Source organism: Gopherus flavomarginatus, chromosome 7 (genome assembly GCF_025201925.1).
Source record: "Gopherus flavomarginatus isolate rGopFla2 chromosome 7, rGopFla2.mat.asm, whole genome shotgun sequence".
In the NCBI taxonomy this organism is placed as follows: domain Eukaryota; kingdom Metazoa; phylum Chordata; order Testudines; family Testudinidae; genus Gopherus; species Gopherus flavomarginatus.
The window spans coordinates 57,198,685-57,225,102 of record NC_066623.1 but is presented as its reverse complement, the minus strand read 5'-3'; the positions used below and the strand labels follow the sequence as shown (position 1 = coordinate 57,225,102).

Sequence of the window (26,418 nt, the reverse complement as noted above, 5' to 3'; positions counted from 1 at the left end):
ACTGTTTGTCACATTGGCTTTCTGATATGCCTGATGCAGTTCTTCGCTTTCCCATGGCACTGCTGCTATCGTAGCCCTTCTCCTGCATCCCCCAAGCAATCTGCTCATGGACGTCCACGTTTTTATGGCTGGTCCATAGCAGTGTTCGCACAGACTCTTCTCACCACAGGCCCGGGATAGCCAATATCTCCTCTCTACTCCAAGCCAGCGTGTGGATGTAGCGTGTCATCAGCACGGTCAGCTGGGCAGTTGCACACAACAGTGGAGAACTGCTAAGTGTGCTCGCGCAGCTGGATAATCAGGAAATGGCATTTCAAAAATTCGTAGGGCTTTAAAGAGATGGAGATGAGCTTCCAGTTTCCATGACCCCGGGAAGTGGCTTTCACAATTGTGAATGGAGCAGTCAATGTTGCCATTGTGAGGACAGCTGCTGAAGGAATGTTAGAGTAAACATGAGTAACTCTGTGTCTATACTCGCGCTGTGTCAAGCTCAGTATGTCGACCAGGGATCAGCACTGCTCAGGGAAGTGGTGTTACTGTGTCCCTGTAACAGGGCGCTTGCATGGGTGGGAGACAGATTTAACTGTAGATGTGTGCACCACTAGGTCAACACAAGGCAGTTTACGTTGACCTGACTTTATAGTGTAGACCAGGCCTCAGAGTGGGAAAGAAGGCCATACAATCACCATGTGTGGATGAGGTCAGCTGTTGGCAGGAGTTTGCATTTGAATACAAGTTTATAAAGCCCTTTGAGATGCTTCTGGCTGAGAAGCACTATATAAATATAAGACATTATTACTGTTGGTTGTTATTTCTGGTTTTAGCTTAAGCTGCCTACAAACAAACCATGAAAACAATATCCTCCCATTTGGATGACTTGGGACATAATGAGAAATTGCGGAGAATTCACCAGACACCAGCTGTGAACCTCTGCTTTGTTTTTCTTTAAATCTCTATGCTCTACTTTTGGTCCTTCTTACAATGGATCAAGCTCGGTGGAGTTTGGGCTTCAAAAGCCTGTTTCCAAAAATAAAAAAGGTTAAAATAAAATTAAAAAAAATGTCAGCAGAGGATCAAATCAAATAAAGAACTCTCTGAAAAGTCTACCTACGCCTGTGTTTGGCACTTCAGAAGTGTGATCCTAGAAGCCACCTGCAGAGTTTGCCTGTGGAAATTTCAGAGGCTAGCTTTCTCAGAGGGCAATCTGGGGCCCAGTCCTGATCCTGCTGAAGTCACTGGAGTTTTGTGGGAGAGGACTGGGCCATGGGTAATTACTCCCATTGAAGTAAGGCATCATTAGGCATTGGAACAGTCCCTAGAAGAAGCTTTGTCTCTCTCTACACACAGGCCAAAAATGTAAAAGAAATGTTAGCAGGTTAAATTTAGCCAAAATGTTGGTCTGCTAAACAGATTTTAGAAAACTTAAAACCATCGGAAATGTTTCCATGATATATTGCAAAGAAAAAAAACTTCCAGTGGGAACAGTTTAGATAGATAATGAGATCACCCTGCAGTTTGCAAACACTTCAATGCTGTAGCTGGAAAGTTTCATTATTCTCTTCTACTCCATGCATATCCCTCCTTTAGCATTACCCCCAGACCCACCTGCTTCTTCACTCTATAATGGTTCCTCCCTCAGGTGCTGTGATTCCTGTTCCTCTAGGTGTCTTCTGGCCTAGGGTGCCCGGTGGCCTACTGCCCTCCCCTCCTACTCCTGGAATCTTTGTGAGGTGGTCAGCTTGTCTGCTACCACATTCTGGGACCTTCTGTTGACCAGCTGCTCCAGCAGCTGTGTTTTGGGGTCTTGCAAGTGCAGTTAGCCTGTGGTTTGCAGTGCAGTGGAGCGGCCTTCTGGGGCATGGATAGTTTGCCCACCACATCCACTCTGCCACTGTGTTTGGGCTTAAGATGGCCCAAACTCAGCTTATGTCAAGATAGGAGTCTCTGTGATGTTCCTGGGTCAGACCCTCTGGTTTGCTGGGCTGATGTAAAGGCACAGGCCTCTGTGATATCTCTGCAACAGCAGCTGCAGATAGCTTGTGTGATGTCAAGGCAGATACATCTGTGAGGTCACTAGTTTAGCAACTTTATCATGCTGGGCTGATGTTAAGACTTACAAAGGGTTAGAGATCTCAGGATGTGAAGAGATAGGTCTTTCTGAGGCTACAAACTCAACACTTCCGGTTTGCTGGTCCGATGTCCAGTCACAGGCCAATGGAAGGAACAAGTGACTCAGCATGTGTGGTTTGGTGGACTGATTTCAAGGCACGGATCATTCTGAGGTCCCTCATTCTGCTCTCCACTTTGCTAGTGTGACATGGAGCTGTGTGATATCAGTGGCTCAATTTCTTTTCTTAAGGCAGAGGCCTTTGTGTAAGGGAATGATCTTCATGCTCCACCCACCCATTCCACGAAGGAAAGCCAGGAGGGGAGAAGGAGGTGACAGTACCATTCTTTTGTTCCCTGGATTCTCACTAAGGGAAGAGGCAGGGTTTGCCTTTCTCCCCGGAGTATGTTGCCCTCATATTTCATTACTTTAGCTCTGGGTTGTAAGCACTTTAGAGCTGCCCCCACTCCCCTCCAACAGACCACCTGAGGGGAGTTGTCAGGGAGCCAAGGCCTGCTAGGATTAGGAGCTAAGTGAGGGGCTCCGGGGTCTGTTGAACATGATTAAACTTGCAGTCTCCATGGGTGAGAAGGGACTCGGTGCCTGGGTCTTGGAACCAGGCCATAACCATGTGAGCACACGTCAGCTGCCTCTTTCTGCAAACTCCTTGAAGTTTGCGGTGTCTTCCTTCGCTGCTATGATCAGGATTGTGAGGAGCAAAATGGCAGGCTGATTCTTGAAGGTGAAATGGATTTCTCCCAGTGTGATGCTTTCCACATGCTAGCAGCCTCCCATTGCTGATTGTGGGCAGGAGATACTTCTCCAAGGAAGCTTCCTCCATCTGCAGCGAACTTGGTGCCTCCGGTGACTCTGCTGATTTATATAGATCATCAATTTGACAATTCTATTCACCTGCAGATTTAATTACCTCGATTTTCACGAGGCAATGACAGATTTATGTCTTTATTCAATTCCTGTAAATCTGAAACAAGCCTGATTAGACCTAAAAGTCCTTTACACTGATCAATCTTTGAACACTGCTGGTCTCTGCCCTTTTGATAAGTTCTTCCTTCAAGAGAGATAAATGATAAAGGCACACAGTCAACTCTTTTCTTCCTCCCTCCACCTCTTTTCTCCCCCCTCCACCTCTTTCTTTTTCACTCTCCATTATCTTTAATACACTCCTACCAACTTCAGAATGAAACCAGTTTGGAGCTCTGTTTTAATAGGGACATAGGAGTTGCCAGTCTGGATCAGAGCATGGGTCCATCTAGGCCCGTAGCCTGTCTCTGGCAGTGGCCAGCACTAGCTATCTTAGAAGAAGGTGCAAGAAACCTTTTGGCAAGCAGTTATGGGATAACCTGCCGTGACACAGGCATGCCCAGGTAGGTATATTCTACCTGTGTCTGGCCAGCTTCTCTATAGTTCCCTGAGGGGGCTCATGTGCCAACATTGCAGGATGTTTGTATGGGGAACATTCTTCGACTTATGTAACATGGAGAATTTTGTGTTCCAAAACTCCTGGAAGTGAAAGGTGTCACCTGAGGTGGAGCGAATCTCAGCACTGGCTTGATCAGCATTTGGGAATGATTGACATGATTGACATCTGTCATCCCAGCCCTGTTGTTCACAGTCTGAGGAAGATACAGATTTGATTGGACAAAAATGAAGATGAGACAGCATCAGGGAAGGAAAGAGGGCACAAAGGTTATCTGTTATGGAGGCGACGTTCTGCCAATGGGAGTGTCCCATGACTTGACTGGACAAGCCCTGCAAGGGCTGACTGTGGGGTGAGAAATGCCTCATTAGTTAGGAAAGTAGCTTGTTTATAAGTATAGGAATGGATTGTTCTTTTGTTTTTCTTTTACCTGTAACTGTATGTTTCCAAGTCCTTTTTATTTGCCTTTATTTTGAATCTTTATATCAAGTTCTGTTAAATAAACTTCAGTTTGATTGTACTGTAGACATATCTAAGTGCCTGTGCTAAAGAGAGCATTGAATGGAGGTAAACCCGGGTTGCACTGCTTCCCTGGAGGCAGAGGATTGGTGTACCTTTGCAGGTGTCCAGAAGACAAGGGACTGGGCACTTGAGTGGGGTGTGTAAATTGCTAGCCTGCAGGGAAAGAGAATGGGGCCTAGGGGGCCCAGAGCAGAGCGCTTGTGCTGCCAGTGGCTGGCTGAGTTGGGAAGACTGTCCCTGGGGGGCATGGACAAAGCTGTTTCGTGCTGTAAGTTGGTGGTAGTGATTCACCCTGGATGCCTTGCGTAACCCTGAAAAGTGTCACACCTGCCCTTAGGCAAAGATTCCTCCTGACTCCTAATATTTAGGAGCCAGCTGTTGTGCTGAAGCAGGAAGATTTATATCTCTTCCCAAACTCTTTGGTTATTTTTAAATAATTTACTATGATAACTCTGGATATTTTAATTTTCCATATAAAAGTCTAATCCCTATTTGATTTCTGCTAAGTTCTTGGCCTCACTGGTATCATGTGGCAATGAGTTCCACAAGCTAATTGTGTGGGTGGCCAGGGAAAGTATTTCCTATTTATCAGTTTTGAATTTTACACCTTTGTATTTGGACACCTTCCCCTTCTTCTTGTACTATAAGACAGGGAGAATAGAAGATCCTGACCTATTGTTCACAAGCCCTGCTTCTCCTCCCCAATTCTGCCACTGATTTGCTGTGTAACCTCACTTCACCTCTCTTTGCTTCAGTTTCCTCACCCATCCTGTCTCTTCTATTTAGATTGCAAGTTTGTTAGGGTAGGGACTGATTCTTACCCTGTGTTTGTGCAGCACCTGGCACGATGAGGTCCCAATCTTAATTGGGGCTTCTACAGGGTGGATTTGATGTAAATCAAATTGATTTAAATCACTAGTCAGGAACACTCGATTAAATCTTGGTTTTCTACATAAAAGTGCATTCTTGTTCGTTGTTACAACCTTAATACATATTCTTCACAACTCAGAGGTAGATGTAAGTTTCATTTTTAGAAGGTACACACTATACATTTTTAAACAGTGATTTATTTTGAAAACTTTTTAGATTAGTTTTACAGCTGTATCAGAAAATGAATGATTGTTTGTTTATTTCATTTACCAAAGGTAATTGAAGCAGATATTTATGAAGTCATTGGGAGGTGAACAATCTCCAGTTCAACAGGCTAATCATTAATATTTGGAGGATTTTCTTTCCAGGCTGTATTAGGAAGAGAACATAACCAGACAGACATTTAAATTGTTTTATTTCACTAAAACAACAATGTTAAGTATTCTAGATTTTTTTCTTCAACAACAAACATAATATTTTTACAAAACAAGCATATGTCCCTCGCTTCTCACATTTATCTCCAGACTTCTTCTCCTTGTCCAGATCTATTCTGACCCCAACAATCTTGTATTCATTGAACTTTTTGAAACTTTGCGCTTTTAGAGAGAGGTAAGGGATTGACTCTGTGTACACAAATTTGCAGAGGGACAGTAGAGTGAGGTCTGTTATTTCTCACCTTTATATATTATTTATTTATTTAAAACATTTTTTGCTGTTAACAAGCATGTTACCTCTGGAGACACAAATCTACGGTTGGAGAACTGCAAAACTAAACATCTCTGATGGTATCTTCTAGACTGAGCACTGAGTCCCATTGGGTAGATAGAAAGATTAACCTAAATAATCTGTACAGAAGCCTGTGGAACCCCGTCAGATTGGGTCCATGAATGATTGGAATTCATTTACAAAATTTTTCTTAACCATTACATGAATATGTTGTGTCATACTATAGAATTAGAATTTATAATCCCTATTCCATGATGAGATATCTTTGAGCTATAATGTATCTTAATTAAAACTGTCTTTAGATAGGATTTTTTCCTCAAGCATTTTATCAAAAAAATTCAATTTAAATAGAAAAAAATCCAAATGTTTTTTTAAAAACATTGATTTTTATCCACCCTGGGTTTCTACCATAAGATCAATAATAATAAAATATATCCCAGTGTCCCAAGCTACCGTATCTTCCTGGCTTTGTCACAGCATGGCTAGTGAACATCTCCTCAACTGTCCATTCTGCTTCTCTTCTCAATAGAGAAGTGGCATGTTTCCACTAGCTGAAAATGAGGAGTGTGTGTTGAAGTTGGATGGTGATGATAAATCCCTGGCTTTTGCTGGAAACACCTGAGTGCTAAACTCTCAGCTTAATTTTTATCTGCCTCTTACTGTCAAACACTGGTACAGTACCTAAAATGCGCCTCTGGATCCTCGTTATTTCATAGAACACGTGCTCCCCATGCTGTTTAGTTATTTCTGTGCGGAGCAGAAGATATCAGCATCATATTTACTCTCTAATCTAGGGGTTTTTTCCCCAACACATGGGCAAACGATAAGCCAAGGTGAACTTCTAGCGCAGAGAGTATTCTTGCCTGTGGGTAGACGAACAATCAACCATCCTCATTGCATGCAGTAAGGATGCGAATGCTAAAATAATCTCTCATTCTCTTGCCCTCTTGGCCCCCATCATAATGAGCACTTAAATAAATTAGTCTGCAGGAATGGGCTGAAGTTTACCCTTGAAGTGTAGTCCATCTCATCTCTATAATGCATTTTCCCTCCTCCTTCCTATCCCACCACCATCCCTGACTGACTTAGCCTTTGCGATCTGCTCGGATGTCTTGCTAAGTGCCTGGCAGATGGTTTAGATAGCTGGCCGGTGCCTTGACTGTCAGCCTTTAGCGGTTATAAATAGCCATTTGCCTCACTGTGGAAATCTCTGGCTGATGTGTAAAAGGAAGCCAGCGGTGGCCATTGTGTTCCCACCCCTTTCAGATGATTTGAGAGGGGAAGAGGGACAGGTAGCATGGGATGGAAAGCAAAATGCTGTCTTAAAGGCAAAAGAGAGGCTCCATTTCTCATTTCCTTGGCTGGCAGTGTCTGGAGTGATGCAGAGGCAGCATACTCTATCCTAGTGACGGGGAGAGCAGGAGCCCATGGCATCATCCTGCAGTATCCCAAGTGGGCAATCTGAGTTGTTGAGCTCCGGTGGTGGTTCCAGCCCTCCCTCCTTGGCTAAAGATTCTTGCTGTGTGGTGGGGTCTTGCAGCAATGTGGAGATTGAGGAAAGTCCTCCCGAGGTCTGAAAATAGAGAAGAAAAATGTAGAGGGCAAGGAGAGGATAGGAACGAGAGGGGTGAAATACCCTTGCGAAGGTTTCCAGTGTAAAGCACTGTGGGTCATTGGTGAGGTGAAAGGTCCATTTCATAGTTCCGTCTCTCACTATTCTGTTGGTCTTTTTCTTTTAAATTAGCGAAGGGCCTGAGCCAACAAGTTCTGATCCAGCTCAGAACTTCCCTCAAATTTGGAAGTGTTTGGATCCAGCTTGGGGTGGGATGGGGGGGATTTTAGGGCAGGTCTATTTTAGTTTAAAAAATTGCCAAAACATTTCCTGCTGTGATCTTTAAAACGTAGTCAGAAAAGGAGAGAACTCTCCATGGCTAAGATCTCCTTTGGATAATGAAAGACAGAGTTGAGGGACTTCTCAGAGCATAATTGGGTTGAGAAAAGGTGGATTCCCATCAGAATGCTTTGTATCAGAACACTGACATTACTGTGATGCATGTGTGTTCGGGGCTGGGGAAGCTGCAGTAAGACTAGGTATGTTACCAGCATGGGAGGCCAAGATTTTTTAAGTGATTTTTTGGGGGTATCCAGTTTGACACCTTGAAAATCCACCTGATTTTTGGAGAGTGGGTGTAACAAGGTGACTTGCCCTTGGGTGGCAGAGCCTGGGGTTAAGCCAGTCCTGATTACAAAAGTTTTACAAAAGATTACAAAAGTCTCGCTTCTCTAACCAAGATTTTAAAAAATGCTTAGAGATTTGGGGTGACCAGCTCAAGATACCTTAAAGGGGTCTGATTTCAAAGGACAAGAGCTTGGCACTTTTGCCCTTGTATGTTGTTTGAAGTTAGTCAACCAAAAACTGAGGCACTCAAAATCACTGGGCCCTTCTGAAAATCTTGACCAGGATGTTTAGATGGAGAACATCACAATCAACAGCTTCACTGACCCCTTCAACAACTTGTAACTTCAATAATCCATCAAGAAAGATTCTGTTTTCACCAAAAGGTAAAGAAACCATTGAACGTAATATGGAAAAGCTGGATGTTTTGAAAAAGCCTTACACTTTACAGACTGGTTAATTTTCTGCTTGTCATAGAAAGAAAAAAAAACAAATAAAGCATGAATACGCACTGACACATGATATAAACAGAGGCATGCTGCATAAAACATGACTATTATTCAGTGACAGATATGTGGCAGGTAGAATCTCAGAAGCAAAAAATATTTTGGTATCAGGTCCAGGACATGCAGTTTGACAAGTAAATTTAACTGAGTCAGGTTTTAAGTTGGTGATGCCTCATGCATCATTTAGAAGTTAATGCATTTTGGTATTCTGCTCATATGGTATTTCAAAGATTAATTATACAGAGTTTTGAAGGATTACAATGCACTGAAGTTATAATGAATGATATCTTGGTCTGGGATGGGACCCCTAAAGGGACATAAAAGATTTAGGCACAGAGAAAGAGAGGGACACCGACCATAGCACTTAGTCAAATTTTTGATTCAAAAGTTAGGTTAGTTTAAGGCAGGTTTGATTTCTGAGCTAATGCAAATAAAAGACCTAGTTGAAGTGCTCCCTGCGCAGTGTAAAATGAATCTACAGAGATTTATGGCGTCCACTAGCATTATGACAACATTTATCCAAGATCTGCCTTTGAATGATCTGAGACATCTATTGATTAGGACTCATGGGCATTTTTTTTTATTTTGTATTTTTTGGATTTTCAAAATGTTCATGGAAAAACAGTTTCAGATTAAATTTTTTTGCTTAAAAATGAGTGCTGTTTTTAAAGCACCTCAACTGGTAAAAGAAGAAAAGGTGACAGTGTGATTCCTCAAGGAACAAGTTGCAGAGATTGGAAGCAGGGGAAGGCTTGCAGCAGTGCTAGTGGAAACATTACAGTCATATTAACTATACCTAGACCATCCCTGATGGATGTGTCTCACCTCCTCTTAAAAACCTCTAGTGGTGGGGATTCCACAGCCTCCCTAGGTAATCTGTTCCAGTGCTTAACTATCCTTAGAGTTAGAAAGTTTTTCCTAATGTCCCATAGTAGGGCAGGTGCTTGAAGGTACGTGCTTTATCTGACATGGCAAAATGGCACAGTCCTTGCTCTTAATCTCCTCACAGCCATTATGTGCTGCAGGATTAGCTTTGTGGAATCCTGTTCATCTCCTAGGGAGGCTCAAATAGGGAAGGAAGAGAACACTGTTCAGAAAAACTTCTCTGTCTGCTTCCCTGCAGATTCACCATCTCTCTGAGGCTGCTGTTACATGCGCAAAGAAAGCCCCCTACCCGGGTTAGGGCCAAATTCTGCTGTCACAGTGGTCAATGTTTAAATTCCCTTTGACTTCAGTAGGACCAGGAGTGTGCCAGTGCAACAGAAAAATATCTTCTCACTGCTGGGTAAACTAGAAGGAGAAAAGAATGCCAAAGAAAATAGCAAGCTCCAAGGAATACTTAGCCACCGAGAGAGGCCTCATTAACACTGCTTCCGCACAGGGTCATAGAGGAACCCCAAGGGCCTGATCTCGAAGCCTTTGCTTGTACGAACCAATGACGTTAATGGGAGTTGTTCGTGCAGCAGCCGCTGCAGCTGGCCCCAAGTGTGTTGTATGGTGGCTTCTCGATTCAGTGCCATAGGGATGTGCAGCAGAAGCTGATGTGAGGGCATTGTGGCTTCAGATGCTAGGACAGGGGTGGGTAAACTACGGCCCGCAGGCCACATTCGGCCTGCAGGCCACATTCGGCCTGCGGGACCGTCTTGCCCGGTCCCTGAATACCTGGTCTGGGAGGCTAGCCCCCAGCTGCTCCTCTGCTGTCCCCCCACCCCCACAGCCTCAGCTGGCTCGCTCCACCGCTGGCGCAATGTTCTGGGCAGCGGGGCTGTGAGCTCCTGGGGCAGTGCAGCTGCAGAGCCTGGGCTTGACCCAGTGCTCTGTGCTGTGTGGTGGTGGCAGCAGCGTGGCCTGGCTCCAGCCGGGTGGCGCGGCTGTAATGCTACCAGTCCAAGGTGCTCCAGGGAGCGCGGTAAGGGGGCAGGAAGGGGGTGGGGTTTTAATAGAGGGCAGGGGAGTTTGGGGTGATGGTCAGGGTGTGGGGGTGTGGATGGTGGTCGGGGGGGAAACGGGCTTGAATGGAGGCAGTCAGGTGGAAGGGGGGGTTGGATAGGTCGGCAGGGGGCAGTCAAGGGCAGGGGTTCCGGAGGCGTTCAGAGGACAGGAAGAAGGGGTGGTTGGCTGGGACAGGATTCCTGGAGGTGGAGGCTGTCAGGAGGGAGGGGGGGGTTGGATAGGGCGGCAGGGGGTAGCCATGGGTTCTGGGGGGTCAGGAGGCTGGAAGAAGGGGTGGTTGGATGGGGCGGAGGTCCCAGGGGATTTGTCAGGAGGGAGGGCAGTTGGATGGGGTGGCGGAGGTCCGGGGGCAGTCAGGGGATAGGGACCGGGGGTGTATGGATGGGGCAGGAGTCCCAGAGGAGACATCAGGGAATAGGGTGGGTTGGATGGGGCAGAAGTCCTACGGGGTGGGGGACAGATAGGGGGTGGGGGCTGGGCCACCTCCCCATCCGTAACTGGCCCTCTATACAATTTACGAAACCTGATATGGCCCTCAGGCCAAAAAATATGCCCGCCCCTGTGCTAGGAGGATTGTCCCTGGGGGACTTACAGCCTCAGCTCAGGACTCTTCTCAGGATCTAGCTTTCTCTCTAGAACGACTCCTGCTCATTACGATGGATAATGTGATCTGTTCATACATATTTTAGACTTTAAATATTATCCCATATTATTTGATGTGTGGAGGTCGCTAGGGTAACTGAGTGATAATGAGCTAGGTGAGCCGGATTCTCAGCTGGTATAAATCAAAAGGGCTCCCATGACTTCAGCTTGGATCTTCCTCTCCCCATCCCTTTCTCCTGGCTCCTCTCCTCAACTTGCCTTTCTTCTTCTCTCCCCTTCCCACTCCATTTGCCCTGCCTTCTTTCTCTCCCCTCTTGTTTCTCCCTTCACAGATGATCTGGGCAGTAATCAGTTGCTGCCATTATGTTTATAGGACAAGCTGGGGTATTTAGAGGCTGGTGTTCCTGTACATGTTAAGGACTCAGGTCACATTTGATACCAGGCTAATGCTTCACAGGATAATTAGTGGTCTTCCCTACTGTTGTTAACCCTTGACTCAGACAGGCTATTTTTTAACATAGGTGTTAGAAGTTAATACCAGTGCTAATTGCTTCACTTCCAAGGCCTAATGAAAGTCACACAGGGAGCAGGCCTATCATCAATATCTTTCAAACTTTGATCTTGAAATTACACATGCCCCTTTCTGTGGTTTTTTCGACTGCTTTCCTACCACACCTTGACTCTGTCATCCTGTTGTAAGGCTTTGTGGGCCAGATCCTCAGCTGGTGTGAGCAGGTGCAGTTCCACCCATTTAACACCAGCTAAGGGTCTGGCCCATGATACTTATTAGTACTCTACACTCCTGTTATCAACTCTTCCCTTCCCAGTGGTACATGGAGGCATGGTTTAGGAGTTCAATTCATCCCAGACTAGCAGCTGGTTGCACAGAGCAGTGGATGAAGGAATAGAAGGAAGATAATATTTGGATAAGGCCAGACAGGAGTGGTGGGGCATGGATCAGTGGTGTCCATAGCATATTAAAACCCTTCTTAATCTGAGCAGATAAACTGATTTGGATACTCCAAAAAGTTGGAACCAAATCCAGGATGAACCTTGTAAGAACACTGGAAAAATTTAGTGTACATTTCCCCCCCACTGTTTTTCACGTGGCTGTGCAGTGGAATTGGGAGCAGGTTGAGAAACTCTTTGAGCATCTTTTAAACCCCAGGACGTGTGAGGAGGAGACAAAGCCAGCAGATGAGGAAACCCTTGCTGAAAAGGAGCAAAGTATTTTCTTTCTGTGGGGTGTAGGTGTTTACCAAGTGCAGGATCACATAGGATATCCCTGCACATAGGATAATCCTGACATGTGCTTGATGGGAAAGACAAGGCAATAACGTGGGCAGGCACTGGCTTAAGTTGTTGGGTCAGAATGGAGAGGAGTCTCCTAGCATGTAATATTTCTCATTCCTGAGTATTTTACCTTTGGCATGGCTCTGTGTGAAGCAGATGAGAGAGAGAGAGAGAGAGAGAGAGAGAGGAAATTCTATGGCTCAGGGTGGAAAAAAATCTCATTTAAACAAAATTTAAAAAATCAGAGTTTTTATTTAAATTGGATTTTTAAAATGTAAATTTTCATTTATTTTACCCGTTCAATTTGGAATCATGACAACCTTCATTAAGGCTGAAACTTACTAGGTTCTATTAAAATCATTTAAATGATTAAAACAGCGCTGAATCAATGAGCCCTCCTCAAATTTTAATGAGATAAAAGGTGCTGCTTTTTAAATTCTATGCAGAATCAGTGGAAAACATCTTTTAACTTTTTTTTTCAACTCAAGCTTTATAAATGTCACACACACTATCAAGTAGCTCTGTTATTTTCAGTCTTTGCAATGGAGTGAATGCTGGTATTTTCATTTTTCCAAATGTAAGTACTTTCAGTTTCTGTTGTCGAGGAAAGGTTTTGCCTGAATTACTTTAGATTTCAGTTTAGCTAGCAGGTGCAGAGAGCCTGTTTCCTTCATTTGAACGGGTTCATTTGTTGAGAAACCGACTAGGAGTTGAAAAAGCAAGAAAGTTTGTTTTTCTCTTCAAATCCATTAATAAAAAACAGGTAGGAGAAGAGGAGGGCTACTAATTCTAAATACTTGAAGGGACACGGGGCCAGATTTTGAAAGGTATATAGACACTGAAAAAGTATATAGGTGCCTAACTCCCCTTGATTTTTATGGGAGTTAGGAAACTAACCTGCTTAGACACTGTTGAAATCTGTATCTGGATACCTTTGAAACTTTGGCCCCCGGTGACTAGAAACAGTTTGTCAATTAATTGCAGTTAATACTTTCGTTTAATAAACCAGTTACTTTTAAATGCAAAATGTGTTTTGAGATGCATAGTTTTTTCTTATGTATCCAGCACATTTAAGATTGTTCTTCAGTAATTAAATAAAACTTTTTAAAAATGCTGGTGTTTGTACACATTTAATTTGAATTCTGATTTCCAGCCAACTGCAGCTTAATACAAATCTTGAGTAAAACATTATCTAGTAAATAAGAAATGCATGTTAAGCTATGTACATGTGTAAATAAATGTGTATAGACATATTGTATTCCCCTGGTTAGCAAAAATAAGCACCACATTTGGTGCAAAGGCTATATTTGGTTGTAACCATTAAAACATGTTGATTTTACCAACCAATGAAAATGAACCTTTCTCTTGGAAAATAATTACAAAGTACAAATGGAAAACAAGATTAAAATCAGTGAGTTTAATTGTAGTTTCCTGCTTGCTAATTTAAATCATGATTAAAACTCATCCATCCTGCTATGGCTGCATGCATGCGGAAAGCACAGTCTCCAGCTAAAGCACACACGAGCAGCCCAGGGAATAGAAATCACAACCTTCGACTCCTGTCACAGCCTTTTCGAGGTAAAGGAGAGTTACTGTTAGCTGTGGGTAAAATTAGGCCATTTTGCCTCTTTGTCAGCCTCTGTTAGAAGGTAGAGCAGCTGAGCGTTTGAGCAGCTCTGATACTTACCTTGGGATTGGCAAGGGTGCGCATCTTGACCAGCAGTTACTTTAGCTGCCACAATGAGGTGAGCTATATGTCCTTTGCGCTATAAGCTGCCATTTTTGCTGGGTGTATGTGGATAGAAGGAAGAGGTGAAATGACTGACATTCACTGGTTTGCGCCACACCCAAGAGCCCCCACCCCATGCAGACTGATGTAGAAGGGGAAGAGACTAAGGTCCAGGTTTTAAAAGATATTTAAACACTTAATTCCCATTGAAATCAATAGCTCCTAAATACTTCAAAAATCTGTCCCTAGTGTTGTGCCCTGTCTGTCCCCACCCATCAGATCCTCCCTTCTGTGGACAATAATGTTCTGAGTTCACCCAAAATTTAATTAAAAAAGGGGGGAGGGAGGGACCCATTTTATGTTAAAATAAAAGTAACACAAACCTCCAGATTTTGTCTTTAGAGCCCTTCATGAGTTGTTGTTGCATCTTCCCACTGACGTTCAGGGATTTAATCACACTCTTAAATCCTTTGCAATTCTCCGTGGTCAGGTCATAGGGCTTATGTGGTAATTGCCATGGACCCGGATAGCAGTTACTGACTGGCTTCTCAGCAGTTACCCTTGATAAATCCACCTGCAGTTGGGAGCTAATGCGCACCCCAGTTTTGGAAGAGGGAAGCTGCCATTGATAGCATGCAGTGAAACAGACGGTGGTGATCCTGAAATGAGAGAGAGGGCTGCAATCTGCAGCCTGCTTGAAGTACACTCAGCCAGGAGCAGGTCACTTGCACTGTACTGATTTCCTAGAAAGAGGTAGACCGGATTTCCAGTGGGTTTTCTGTACTGTAGCCGTGTTCATGCATCAGCCTTGTTTCCTTTTCCAGAGATCTCGGGGAACACAGAAGACATTCCCCTTGTGCGTTGGAGGCAGCAGTGGCTGGAGAATGGCACGTTGCTCTTCCACATCCACCACCAAGACGGCACCCCCAGCCTGCCTGGTGCTGACCCCACCGAAGAGCCCCAGACTGAGTCAGCGGAAGAGGAGCTAAGGATACTCCACATCTCCGTCATGGTACGTGCTGGTTCGCTTTCAAAGGCTGGTGCCATTCTCTGTGGAAGGCACCCAACAGGCACCCAACATCCATTGACTTTCAGTGGGAATGTTGAGCCTTTGAAAATTTCCTTCCTCCCTTTCCATGAAATGCCTGTGTGCTGAGCTGTCCTTGGAGGGTGGATGCGGTGTGTTGTAGTGCTGGTTACCAGTAATGACTATCGAGATGCTGCCACTCCCCAGCCACGTGGCATGTGGTAGAATGACATGCTTGGTAAACTGAGACTTAAACAAAGGTTTAAAAGAAAAGAGGGAAAGAGAGGTTGAAATTGAAACAAAACATTTCAGTGGGGCTGGAACCAGAAACATTTTGGATTTTAAGTTGGCAGAATTTTTTGAGGTTTTGACTTTTCATCCCAGTTTGGGAGAGGAACATTTTTCAATACCTCAACTCTTCATGGAACGGGAAAACAATTTCCTAGCCAGCTCTATCTGGTGTTTCCCTGGCTCATTTATGTCAGCTCTGCGAGCCTGCAAGAGCTGCAAAGTCAATGGATCTGTCCCCCAATTCACCCACCTAAGGAATAGCCTTGCTGTAATGGAGATTGCCTGGAGGTGGTGGGCCAAGTGAGCATCTCTATGCTGTCCCTCTTTGCAGCCCTCTGTGTAGGGGTGTGGCCATCTGTGAAGGGGGTGAAGTAGGGGAGAGGCGGTATGACCAGAGCACATTGCACTCCAGCTATGCTAAGCAATTGGATGACTCCATAGGAAACCATTGCAGGAGGTGTATAATATGAGCTTAGCTCCTGGGGCTGCTCTAGCTTGTGCCAAGGACTGCACTGGTGCTCCAGAATCCAGAAGGCAAAAAGCCATCACTCACGAGTCCCAGTGGGCTTAGCTTGGCCATAGCCAGGATTGAAGCCACAAAGTATGAAGCAGACTTGTCTGTGTGGACCAGTGATCTGATCCAGTGGGCCAAACCCTGCATAAATCAGAGAAATGCAACAGTCCTCCCATTTTGTTCCCCACAGTGCCTGTGGTCCCTGACATCTGTTTCCTGAGCATGGAATCCCACCCTCCCTTTAGGCTTTTCTCCCTCTGGTGCTTTGTCACCCCTGCTTTCATGACACCAGCAGAGGAACCACAGCCTGATGGCTTTGATTTAGCATGTGTGAGTCCACAGGGCTTAGAATATAACAAGTGCGAGCCCCTTGAGGGCATTGCAGATTGCATGTCCCCCCACCCCCTCTGATGCCTTCATGTCCTCTTCCCCACAGAAGCTCAGGAAAGAGAATTCAATGGAAGCCAAAGGGGAAAAAGAAAAAGTATAGATCAGTGTTTGTGCAGTGGATTATTTTTTTAACGATGGGAAGAATCGTACCAATTCCTTTGCCAGCAGAAGATAATTAGCTGGAGACAATGGGCTGCTGATGCTTGCTCCAGGCTGTTTAATGAAGCCTGCCCTAATGAGAATGTCAATATCTCTTCCAGATTGCAGCCTGAGGCCAAGTGTCTCCTCCATCTTTTGTGCTTGATTAGGGGAGAAAAATTAATGAGCGGAAAAATCAAACTGGAAACATTTAGTCCGTTTTTGCTGAGAAGACCGTGTGTTAACTGTTGAAAATTATCCCCAACACAGGGGCTGGAGCCTCAGCTGATGTACATCAGGGGAACTCTGGTCTGTTTACCTAGTTACGTATGTGGCCCTCATCACTGTACTATCTGAGCAATTCACAACATCCTTATCCCAGTTTTACAACTGGAGAGCTGATAGGGTAGATTATGTGATTGCTCAAGGTGGTGGTAATAGCTAGCTATTATGTAGCACTTTTCATTGGTCAATCTCAAAGCACTCCACAAAGGGAGTCAGTTGTGAAAACTGAGGCACAGGACGGTGATGTGACTTGCTCGAGGTCAACTAGCCGGTCAGTGGCAGACCTGGGACTAGAAGCTAGGTCTTTTGAGTCCCACTCCATTGTAGCCACTAGGATACACTGGCTCCTTAGTAATGTACATCATGTTACTACACTGCCTTCCTAGGCAGCTTGGTAGCAGAGGAAATATATGGGTGATCTGAGGATTCAACCAAGGTCTCCTTAATCCCAGACCAGTGCCCTCTCCACTGGACCATCCTTTCACTCGAGTTGTGGACTTTAGTGGAGATAAACGAGTTGAAACCAGTTGATGATCTGGCCCCAGATGGGAGGGAACTCCAGATCCTGGTGACTCGCCTCCTAGCCATCAAGCTTTGCCCCTGTATTTCACTTTGCTCTCTTTCCTCACGTGCCTCTCTGGAACGGAGTGCAGCACGGCCCCGTTTGTGTCCACAGGTCTTGGAGATCCCTAAAATCTAGGGCCAAATGGGGCTTCAGCTCAGTGGGGGAGAGCAGACCAGGCTGTGGGTTGCCATCTCAGTAATGCAATGAATGTCCTGTGCAGCAGGCTGCAGGCCGAGGTTCTGATCCAGAGAGGCACTGAAGCACATTCTTAACTTTAAGCACAGGGGTAGTCCCATTGCAGTTAGGGGGACTATTTACATGTTTGAAGTTAAGTGCTTAAATCTTTTGCTGGGATTGGGAGCTCTGTGCTGGAGAATGAGAAGATCCCGGCGTGGTGTATGTGTGTGCATGCATGTATATTTGTACACATATACACACTACAGGCCTGGTGTATGTTCGGTATTGCAATTGGACTTACCTTCACAGGATATTTTGGTTAACTAGACTTTAGTTCAACAGCCAGACAGTGTATATCAGTACCTGGCACATTGCAGGGATTCTCTGTGGGAATCATTTGGTCCGTAATTGGACTGGAAATTCCAGATCCTCTACACTGAGGCCGTTGTTAAAGTCACCAGCTGGAGTACAGTGAGGAACTAATGTCTTAGTTTCTCACCTGTGGATGAATTAGGTCACGGGTGCAATGTGTCTGGTGGGCTCTCATCTTAGTGTCACATGGACTCTCATACTCGGCACAGGACCTCCCAATCCAGTATGGAGTGAACCTTAGAACGGTTTGTTTTGAAAAGCTAATGATGAGCAGTTGCTTAGTAACAGTGTCCACGCCCTCAGGATCAGCCAATGAGAGCTTGCTCTGATGACGCTGGACCTTGATTGGGTGGGTTTCTGCAGGAAAACCAGTCTGAAGTGGCCATGCATGTTTTGAAAATATTTCATTTCTCCTGCTGGTGTGGTTTGAATTAACTAATGACCACTTAGGGCTATGTCATCTTACGGGTCATCGTTGTATTTGGGGTGTAATAAATTCTGGGGTGGAAAACTGAAGAATGTAAGAGCCCAGGAAATTATTATTACCAAATGAACAGTAAGAAAGCCAGATGATGATGATGATGATTACACCAACATGTGAAATTAAATATTTATTTTCCCCTTGTCCATGCCCCCAAATTAATTTCATCCTGGAAACATCTTTACACCCTAGGGAAGGGTCTTGTGCCAGGAACCAGAATAATGTGGTGTGCTAAAAGTGAATTTTGAGTGTTTTTCCTCTTAATTCAGCTGTGTTGCAAAGAGTGGTGGTGCTGGGCAGCTGAGTCCATTTCTTTGAGCCACTTGTGAGAATTCTTTGAGCAGGGGGTTGGACTAGATGACCTCCTGAGATCTCTTCCAACTCTAATATTCTGTGATTTTATGACCTGTGGCTGGGTGTTTTAAAATTGCCAGCATCTCAGTGGCTCTTCAGGCTTTGCGTATTTTAGAAATTTCTATAGCAACCATTGTTCTGCTATCTGGATATAGCCACTGAAAAGAGATGAAACTAGAACTAGATTCCCATGTCCACCTGGAATGGAATCTGGATTCACTGGTAGGAGTTGGAACTGGAACTGGATTCCTGTACCCACCTGAAAAGGAGTGCAGGGTTCTGATTCTCAATTCCAACTGGTGCAGGAAGTGGGGGAGGAGCAAATGTTGCTTTTTGCCATCTTTCTCTCCCTGAATTCTGAACCAGCCAGGATTTTGCCAATTGTCAGGCATAAGTTAGGGAACCCAATGGGCTGCTCATGTCATGTCAGATGAAGTTATGCTCTTTCTTGAAGAGGAAATGTTAATTTAAGGAAACAATTGCAATGGCAGTTATAAACAAACAGGCTTCCACATAACTTGAGTTCCATCTTTGTTTCCCTTGTTTACCAGGGACCACATGCTGTTTGAACTCTAACACAGTGAGTGGCCTAATGATATAATGCAACTAAACATATTACAGTTCCAGCAACTGAGAAGAGCCAGCATGCGGTGGGATTACAGCTATGCCCCCTTGTCTCTCTCATGCTCCCTGCAAGGGGGTGGCATAGATCCAGGGCCTGCAAGAGGGTGGCATAGATCCATTATGCCAGCTCTGTGCTCCCCCCCCACTGAGTATATTCTCCGTTAGTCAGATCCGCAGACTTTATGGGCCAGTGTAGCATAAAAGTGTCATCATGAGAGTCCCGGTTATGTCCTTGCTAATGAGTAACTCAGAACTACACTGACCACCCAGGAATCAGATGCCATATTTAAGCACCACCGTACCATGCCTCTTCTGCTGGGATCAGTTGCCCACCCTTGTGATGACGTGACATAGTGAGGGTTATATGGGGCTAGTAAACGGAACCCAGAGAGACTGATACATCCAAGCTAACTGTAGTGCCCTCTAAGTGGCGGCTCCTCTACTTAATCTGCAGATATTTTTCTTTTTGGAAGGAAGGGAGGGGTCAGTACTTCTCCATTATCCTGAGAATGAAAGAGGGTTAACACATAGTGGCCATTAGAGAACTCTGCCAGCTGCTTCATCTGTTGCTCATTCAATAATTCCCTTAATGTTTTGTCCTAATGGAGCAAATGATGGTTATTATTTTATTTTATCAAGATCACTTATTGCATAAAAAGGAGGAGAGGGAAAATGGCCAAGAATGGACATGGAGCTGCTAGCTGGATCCCATTTATTTATTTTTTGCTCTTGGCATGCAAGGTTTAGAGGACCAGCACAGTCAGCAAAATTGAGCTCATATCTCTCCAGCTTTATCTGTGGGCTGCAGCAGCAATGGACCCTTTGTCTGGCTTACGTGGGTAGACTGTAAGCATTTTGGGGCAGGGACTGGCTTGAAGGCCTTGTCTGTACAGGGAGATTTACCGACAGGATTGTGTCGCTATGGTTATGCCAGTATGATTAAACTGGTAAAATTCTGCCAGTTAAAATTGCCCCATGCAGACACAGCTTCACTTGCTGTGCGTACAGTACACAGTGCAATGGGACCCTGATCTCAGTTGGCCCCTCTAGGCTGTATTGTAATATCAATAGCAATCCAGTCTTTTGTTAAGTCACACACTTAATTTCTCTATGAGCCCCTGGGACAGTCTCCAAAGATTCTGAGTGCTAATGCACAGACGAGCCGGAAACATGACTTGAGGAAGGGCTCAGTGAGAGCTCAAAAGCTTATCTCTTTCACCGACAGATATATTGGTCCAATAAAAAATATCACCTCCCCCACGTGGGCACTGAAAAAGTTGCCAGTAGGGGTGTTTGCCAACAATAAATCTGATCTCTGCTTTCAAAGACTACATGAAAAGAAATATATAAAGAAGATTGGTTTCCCTCGCTTTCAGGTAACTGCTTCAAAGCTGGCTCTGCTTGGCCCTACCATCCTGATTCAGCAAAACATTTAAAGCTTGCACTTAACTTTAAGCGTATGTTTTAGGTTCCCTTGAAGTCAATGGGAACTAAGTGTGGGCTGAAGTGCTTTGTTGAAGGGGGCTGGACTCAGCACATGCATAAAGTCAAGTGGAAGGGCTTGGCTGAATTGAGGCCAAGTGTCTAACTAGCACCTACAGACTGCAGTCTTATCTGTCCTGGGCAGTGTTAAGATTGATCCATTGAATGGGTGAGTTTGCACTATCAGTTCTCTGTTCTGTACCAGTCCTGTGGATTATAAATACAGGATTTCACTCCCCTGGGCCAACAGCTAGACTCTTTTCATGAACATTCTGTTTCCTTTAAAAAAAACAACAATCCCAAATGAGTTAATACTAAAATACATCAACATGATGTAAGGACTGTTTCAGTTTTGGTTCTTTTTCAGTAACTTACCCTTGCGTTTGAATGGACGCTCCCCATGAGACGAAGCCAGGCTCTTGGGGTTTGTGATTTATATGCTACTTTCCGTATTTTGATGATCGCAGGCTCTCCTGGCTGATGCAGGGTTGTGATGCAGAGACTTTTCTTTATTTTCTTTTGCCAAGAATTCCTTCCATTTCAAATGAGCCAAGAAAACACCCCCCTACCCCTCCACAATTACTCTGGCATCTCTGAGGATAAATGAGATTAGATGTATTTGTTCGCATTTACAAAGCACCTACACAGCACTCTAGGTGCTGCACAAAAATGTACGGCGCTATAGAGCAAAGGACCCCAAATAGACATTCACATTATTCCCCACCACAAATGGTTTTGTCTATAAGATACCTTCCAGTTCACATGGGAATTCATTCACTCCAAGTCAGCACATTATACATCGCGGGGGAGGGGGAGGGGAAGGAAGTACAGTGAAGTGAAGTGGCTTGCCCAAGATCAGACACTGAGTTAGTGAGGGAGCTGGGAGCAGAACCCAGAAGTTCAGGGTTGCAGCTCACTCTACTGCCCCATGTTTCCTTACTTCACCCAAACAGCTAAGGCAAGTGACAGAAATTCAAGGTCCATTCCCGTGGGGCCAGGAGGAAATCTTTAACCAGTCCCAACTCTGCTCCCGTTGACCTTCTCTACAGAAAGGTTGGGGGACCTACTACTACCAGTAGTTAGGGGAGTTCCCCTTTAGCTCAAGTAGCGGGTTGTCTCATTGGGATGGCAGGCAGTGTAATGTGTTAATGTCTGAAAGGATCATGATCTTGTGCTGTCGGCCCTGTGTCTCCCCCATCTCCCCAAGTTTCCTACACTCATACGTCCTGTGTCTATGCCACAGGGTGGCTGGCCCCTGTGTTTAACATGGGTCCAGCGCCTCTGTGCCAGAACCGGTGCTCCCACCTGAGCCAGTTAAGGAGATGGGGCCGGGTGCCTGGGCTAAAAAGGGTCAGGTGGAATTTCAGTGATGACGGAGCTAGAAGGGAAGCACCGGACTGAAATGAGAGGGAGCGAGGGTCTCCTGCCGTGGTCCCTGAGTAAGAGAGTTGGGGTTGGGTAAGAAGTCCCAGTTGAAAGATTTGCTTTTCCTTTGGAAGAAGGCAAAGGCGGCAGGCCAGACCCTGCCTCTCCTCCAGCTGCCCAGACAATAAGAAGGGGCAAGACCTCATGGAGGAGGGAGTGTGTGCAGCTTAAAGCTGGGTGGAAGATTATTGTTGTGTTTTGGAACATTGTGTTAATAAGAAACCAGGTGCTAAGAAGTGCTGTGAACGGATGAGAGAGACTGTGTGGCGTGTGATTAAGGAGCCCTGAAGAAAGGGAAAACAGGCTGCAGAGACACCCCGGCCACAAGAGAGCTCTTGAGTGGCAGCTACTGTTACAGTCACACAGGACTGCAAGCTCTGGAGGGCAAGGCCTGTATTCTGGGGCACCAAAGTACCCTACTCCTAGTAGTTATATAGAGTGGGATTTTCTAAAGTGCTCAGTGGTGGCCTGCCTCACCGTTGGCTTCAGTGAAGCAGAATGAGGCCAAGCCTTTGCCCTTCTGAAATGCTGTCTGGAAAGCAGGCAATCAGTGCTAAATATTACCTAGTAGCGAGAGCAGGAGACCGGGTGTCAGGAAACTTGGGTTTTATCCCTGTTTCTGCTGTCGCCTAACTATGTGATCGTAGGCAGATTTCTGCACCTCTTCCTGCTGCCATCTCCTCAGCTCTCCAGTGGATAGACCAACCTCTGGAAAGTGCCTGGCTGATCTGCACGGTAGAACTGCTGCGTATGATTGTTACTTATTAGGAAGGTGTATCCCACACCACTGATTTCCTGATGGTGCTCTGCCTCTTCCATCTTCTCCAGTCCTGTTTCCATTACACTGGCGTGCCTGAAGGAGACTAAAACCATAGTGACTTCCATAATCACATGCATTATTCAGACTGTGTTGCCTGTGCCAGGAACAGTGGGGTTTCCGTGGAAATATAGAGCCCAATTTTGTCCTGGCCTAAGAAGGCACAATTACGATTGGAGGGAACTCCCAGTGGATTCTGTTCCTGATTATACCAGGCATGATTTTGGCCCCAAGGGCAGCTCTTCAGCTGGCGTATATTGTCATAGCTCCATTCAATGGGGCAATGATGATTAGACCATCTGAGGAACTGGCCTATGTTTTAAATGGGCACTGCCAGTGCAGGTAGGCTCAGTTTTCCCCATCTGCTCTGCTCTCCCTTTGTGAAGTGCTTGGGGATCCCGATCTGATAACAAAAGGCGATCTGCTGAGGTCGCTTGGGAGTGCGGCATAGCAGGATTTCCCTGTGATCCCATCCCTGCATCCTTGAGTGGAACGTGCAGCAGGACAGCGTCTAGGGCCCGATCGGGCAGAGTCCCAAGCCCGACACCCGATATTTGTAGTTGCAGGGCTGCCTGCTGGGGAAGGAATTTGGCATTTTTATGGCACTGTTACGCTGCACTTGGAAACGTGACAGCTCCTGGTGGCTGCAGGGCTTGTTGCAGGACTTGTAAGAAAGCTGAGGATTACATTTTTTTACACCTGCCCTTTTAAGTGTATAAGACCTCGAACTATAGTGTCAGCAGCAGGCGTGACTTTCAGCTTGGCCTGGAGTCAGTCTACTGGGCAAGAGGGGAAAGTCGTCCAATCCCCTTTGCCACTCCCCCTGGGCAATGCATTCCCTGCAGCACTGGCCATCCAGCTGGAACAGAAGCTGCTGATCTCCCTGTCCGTGTAGCTCTGCCTTCCAGAGGCTGGCTGCATTTCTGCTGCCTCCAGCCATGGCTCTGAGCCCTGCTTCTGTTCCCTTCTCTAGGGGGGCATGATTGCCCTGCTGCTCTCCATCCTGTGCCTAGTGATGATCCTCTACACCCGCCGGCGTTGGTGCAAGCGGCGCCGGGTGCCGCAGCCCCAGAAGAGTGCCAGCGCAGAGGCGGCCAACGAAATCCACTACATCCCCTCGGTCCTGATTGGGGGTCACGGACGGGAGAGCCTGCGCAACGCCCGTGTGCAAGGCCACAACTCCAGCGGCACACTGAGCATCCGCGAGACCCCCATCCTGGACGGCTATGAGTACGACATCACTGACCTGCGTCACCACCTGCAGCGCGAGTGCATGAACGGCGGCGAGGACTTCGCCAGCCAGGTCACCAGGACGTTGGATTCGCTGCAGGGCTGCAATGAGAAGTCTGGCATGGATCTCACGCCAGGTTGGGGGACGAATGGTTTACCCTCCGTGTGCTTTGCTGTTCCTGTTTGCATGGGCTCAGCTGTGTACTGAAACCGAGTCCTTTCCCTGTGTGTATTGCTGGAATTGGGCTACAGTGGAATTCATATACACAGAATACTCCTCTGCACCCCTTTCCCGTGCAAGTTTGATTTGATCCCAGAGCCATGTGGGGCAACCTCATTTGGGGTTCCCTTACGCATGGGACAGCAGTGAGAATGTTCCCCCATGTAGTCACGGCTTGGGGCCTCCTTGCAGCCAGATCTAGCAGCGCGTCTTCCACTGCATGTGATATAGGAGAGATAAGAGGTGGCCCTGAAATGCAGAGCCTTGATTCCAGCACAAGAATCTCTGTGCCTGCACTTTCCTTCTCCCTGAACAGAGATTTCAGTAAGGGGTCAGATGGAAGGGGAAAAATGTGGCGGTATTCTGTCCCAGCTCTGTCCTCATCCCCAAGCTCCATCTACAGTTCCAGGACCACTGGGTCCATTTACAAAAATGATCAGCAATGAGATTATAAACATCAAAGTTAACTTTGTCATCAGTAGTCTTCAGTGTCAACACCACGTTGATGCAAATGGAACTTCTCTTGGATCACAAGATCTAGTGACAACATAGCTGTCCCCTGATCAGGTTGCAAAGTGGCTACAGGTTGTGTAGGTGGAATTTAAACTGTATTCCTGGGAAGTCCAAGGATGAGATTTTCAAATCTGCCTAAGGGATTTGCCTGCCCAGTTTGTGCAGTGAAAATCTCTTGTGCAGCTTTGAAAATCTCAACCTGAGCCCTGTAGAACTCATCAAGATGATGCTGAATGAATTGGGACTTCTCCAACACCCAGCCTAAGAGGTAGTTTTTCTCAATGGGGTGAGCTTTAACCTTCCTCCTTGTCATCCCTGGCTCTTCCCAAGTGATTCCTTCCCTTCCTCCACGCTACAGGCCAGACAAGGAGTTTCTCCTTGCTTGTTGGATCTCACCCTGGTAGCAATGCATTGGCAGGGCTGATGGAGCTGCAGTAGGTGGCATGCTGCTGGTCGGAACGGAGAGGGCTCTCCAGAGCCTGGTTGGAACAAATTTTGTCAGCCCATGCACCTTTGAACTAGAAGAAACCTCAGTTTCAACCCGTGCTCCCTTGTCCCCCTTAGGGACCCTGGTCAATTTCGCTGGCTGGGCCACCATCCAAGGTGTCGCTAGTGCTCTCACCCAGATGCTGGGAAAGGAATTGGATCCTGAGAAATGAATTCTCTCTCTTTCTCTCTCCCTCCTTTTTTTGTCTTTTCTCTGAAAGTTTTTGCCTTAAATTCTTCCTGCTCAGGAAGCGACAATGCCAAGCTGTCCTTGATGAACAAGTACAAGGATAACATCATCGCTACCAGCCCCGTGGACTCCAACCACCAGCAAGCTACCCTGTTGTCTCACACCTCCAGTAGCCAGCGGAAGCGGATCAATAACAAAGCACGAGGTACCCTGTGACTCCCTGGGGCTGGGGGAGGCAGTGGGGAGTTCTGTTCACCAGCGGCACTTAGGCCTTGTCGAATCGAGGATTTTGCCTTCCCACCTCATCCGGCTCATGCAGGCAAAGTCACAGTCCTCCAGTTTCCGGCAGCAGTAGTCTACCAGTACAAATAGCAGCGTTGTCCATCTACAGCAGAGGACATCCTCTGACCACTTAAGAGCCAGCATTGGTGATAGCAGTGGGCAGAGCTCGAAAGATCCTGAGGTTGGGTCACCTGGGCAGGTGTCTGTGCCTCTGTTTCCCCTCTCACCCCTTGTCTATTTACATGGTAAGCTCTTCAGGGCAAGAGCTGACTCCTAGTATGCATTTGTACAGCACCTGGCGCAACAAGGTCCTGATCTCTGGCACTTCTGCAGTGCAGGTAACAACAACAATGAGAGATGGCAGGTGGCTATGATGGGGGGAAAACGTGCAATTGTTGGAAGTGATTCTATCATCTGTTAATTGTAGCTGGCTCAGCATTTCTGAACCCCGAAGGAGATTCTGGGACAGAGGCTGACAACGACCCCCAGCTAACGTTTTATACGGACCCATCCCGGAGCAGGCGGCGCAGCAGAGGTATGAGAGTGTGTGTGTGGGTGGGTGGTGGTGGCGGGGGAGGGCGGTGCGGGGGAGAATGGAGGTTGAGAATCCAAAGCAGATATTCCTGCAGGGG

General features: G+C 46.2%; 1 protein-coding gene across 3 annotated transcripts in view; it reads left to right on the top strand.

Moving 5' to 3' along the window:
- ASTN1 (astrotactin 1) overlaps positions 1-26,418 on the top strand; it is a 209,522-nt gene that overhangs the window by 59,878 nt on the left and 123,226 nt on the right. For 2 of the 3 annotated variants that reach the window (XM_050962985.1, XM_050962987.1), the window contains exons 2-5: positions 14,748-14,935; positions 23,839-24,232; positions 25,536-25,709; positions 26,214-26,321. In XM_050962985.1, the coding sequence (XP_050818942.1) occupies positions 14,748-14,935; positions 23,839-24,232; positions 25,536-25,709; positions 26,214-26,321 (864 nt within the window). The remainder of the gene's footprint in view (positions 1-14,747; positions 14,936-23,838; positions 24,233-25,535; positions 25,710-26,213; positions 26,322-26,418) is intronic. The other variant, XM_050962986.1, reaches the window with a different exon arrangement.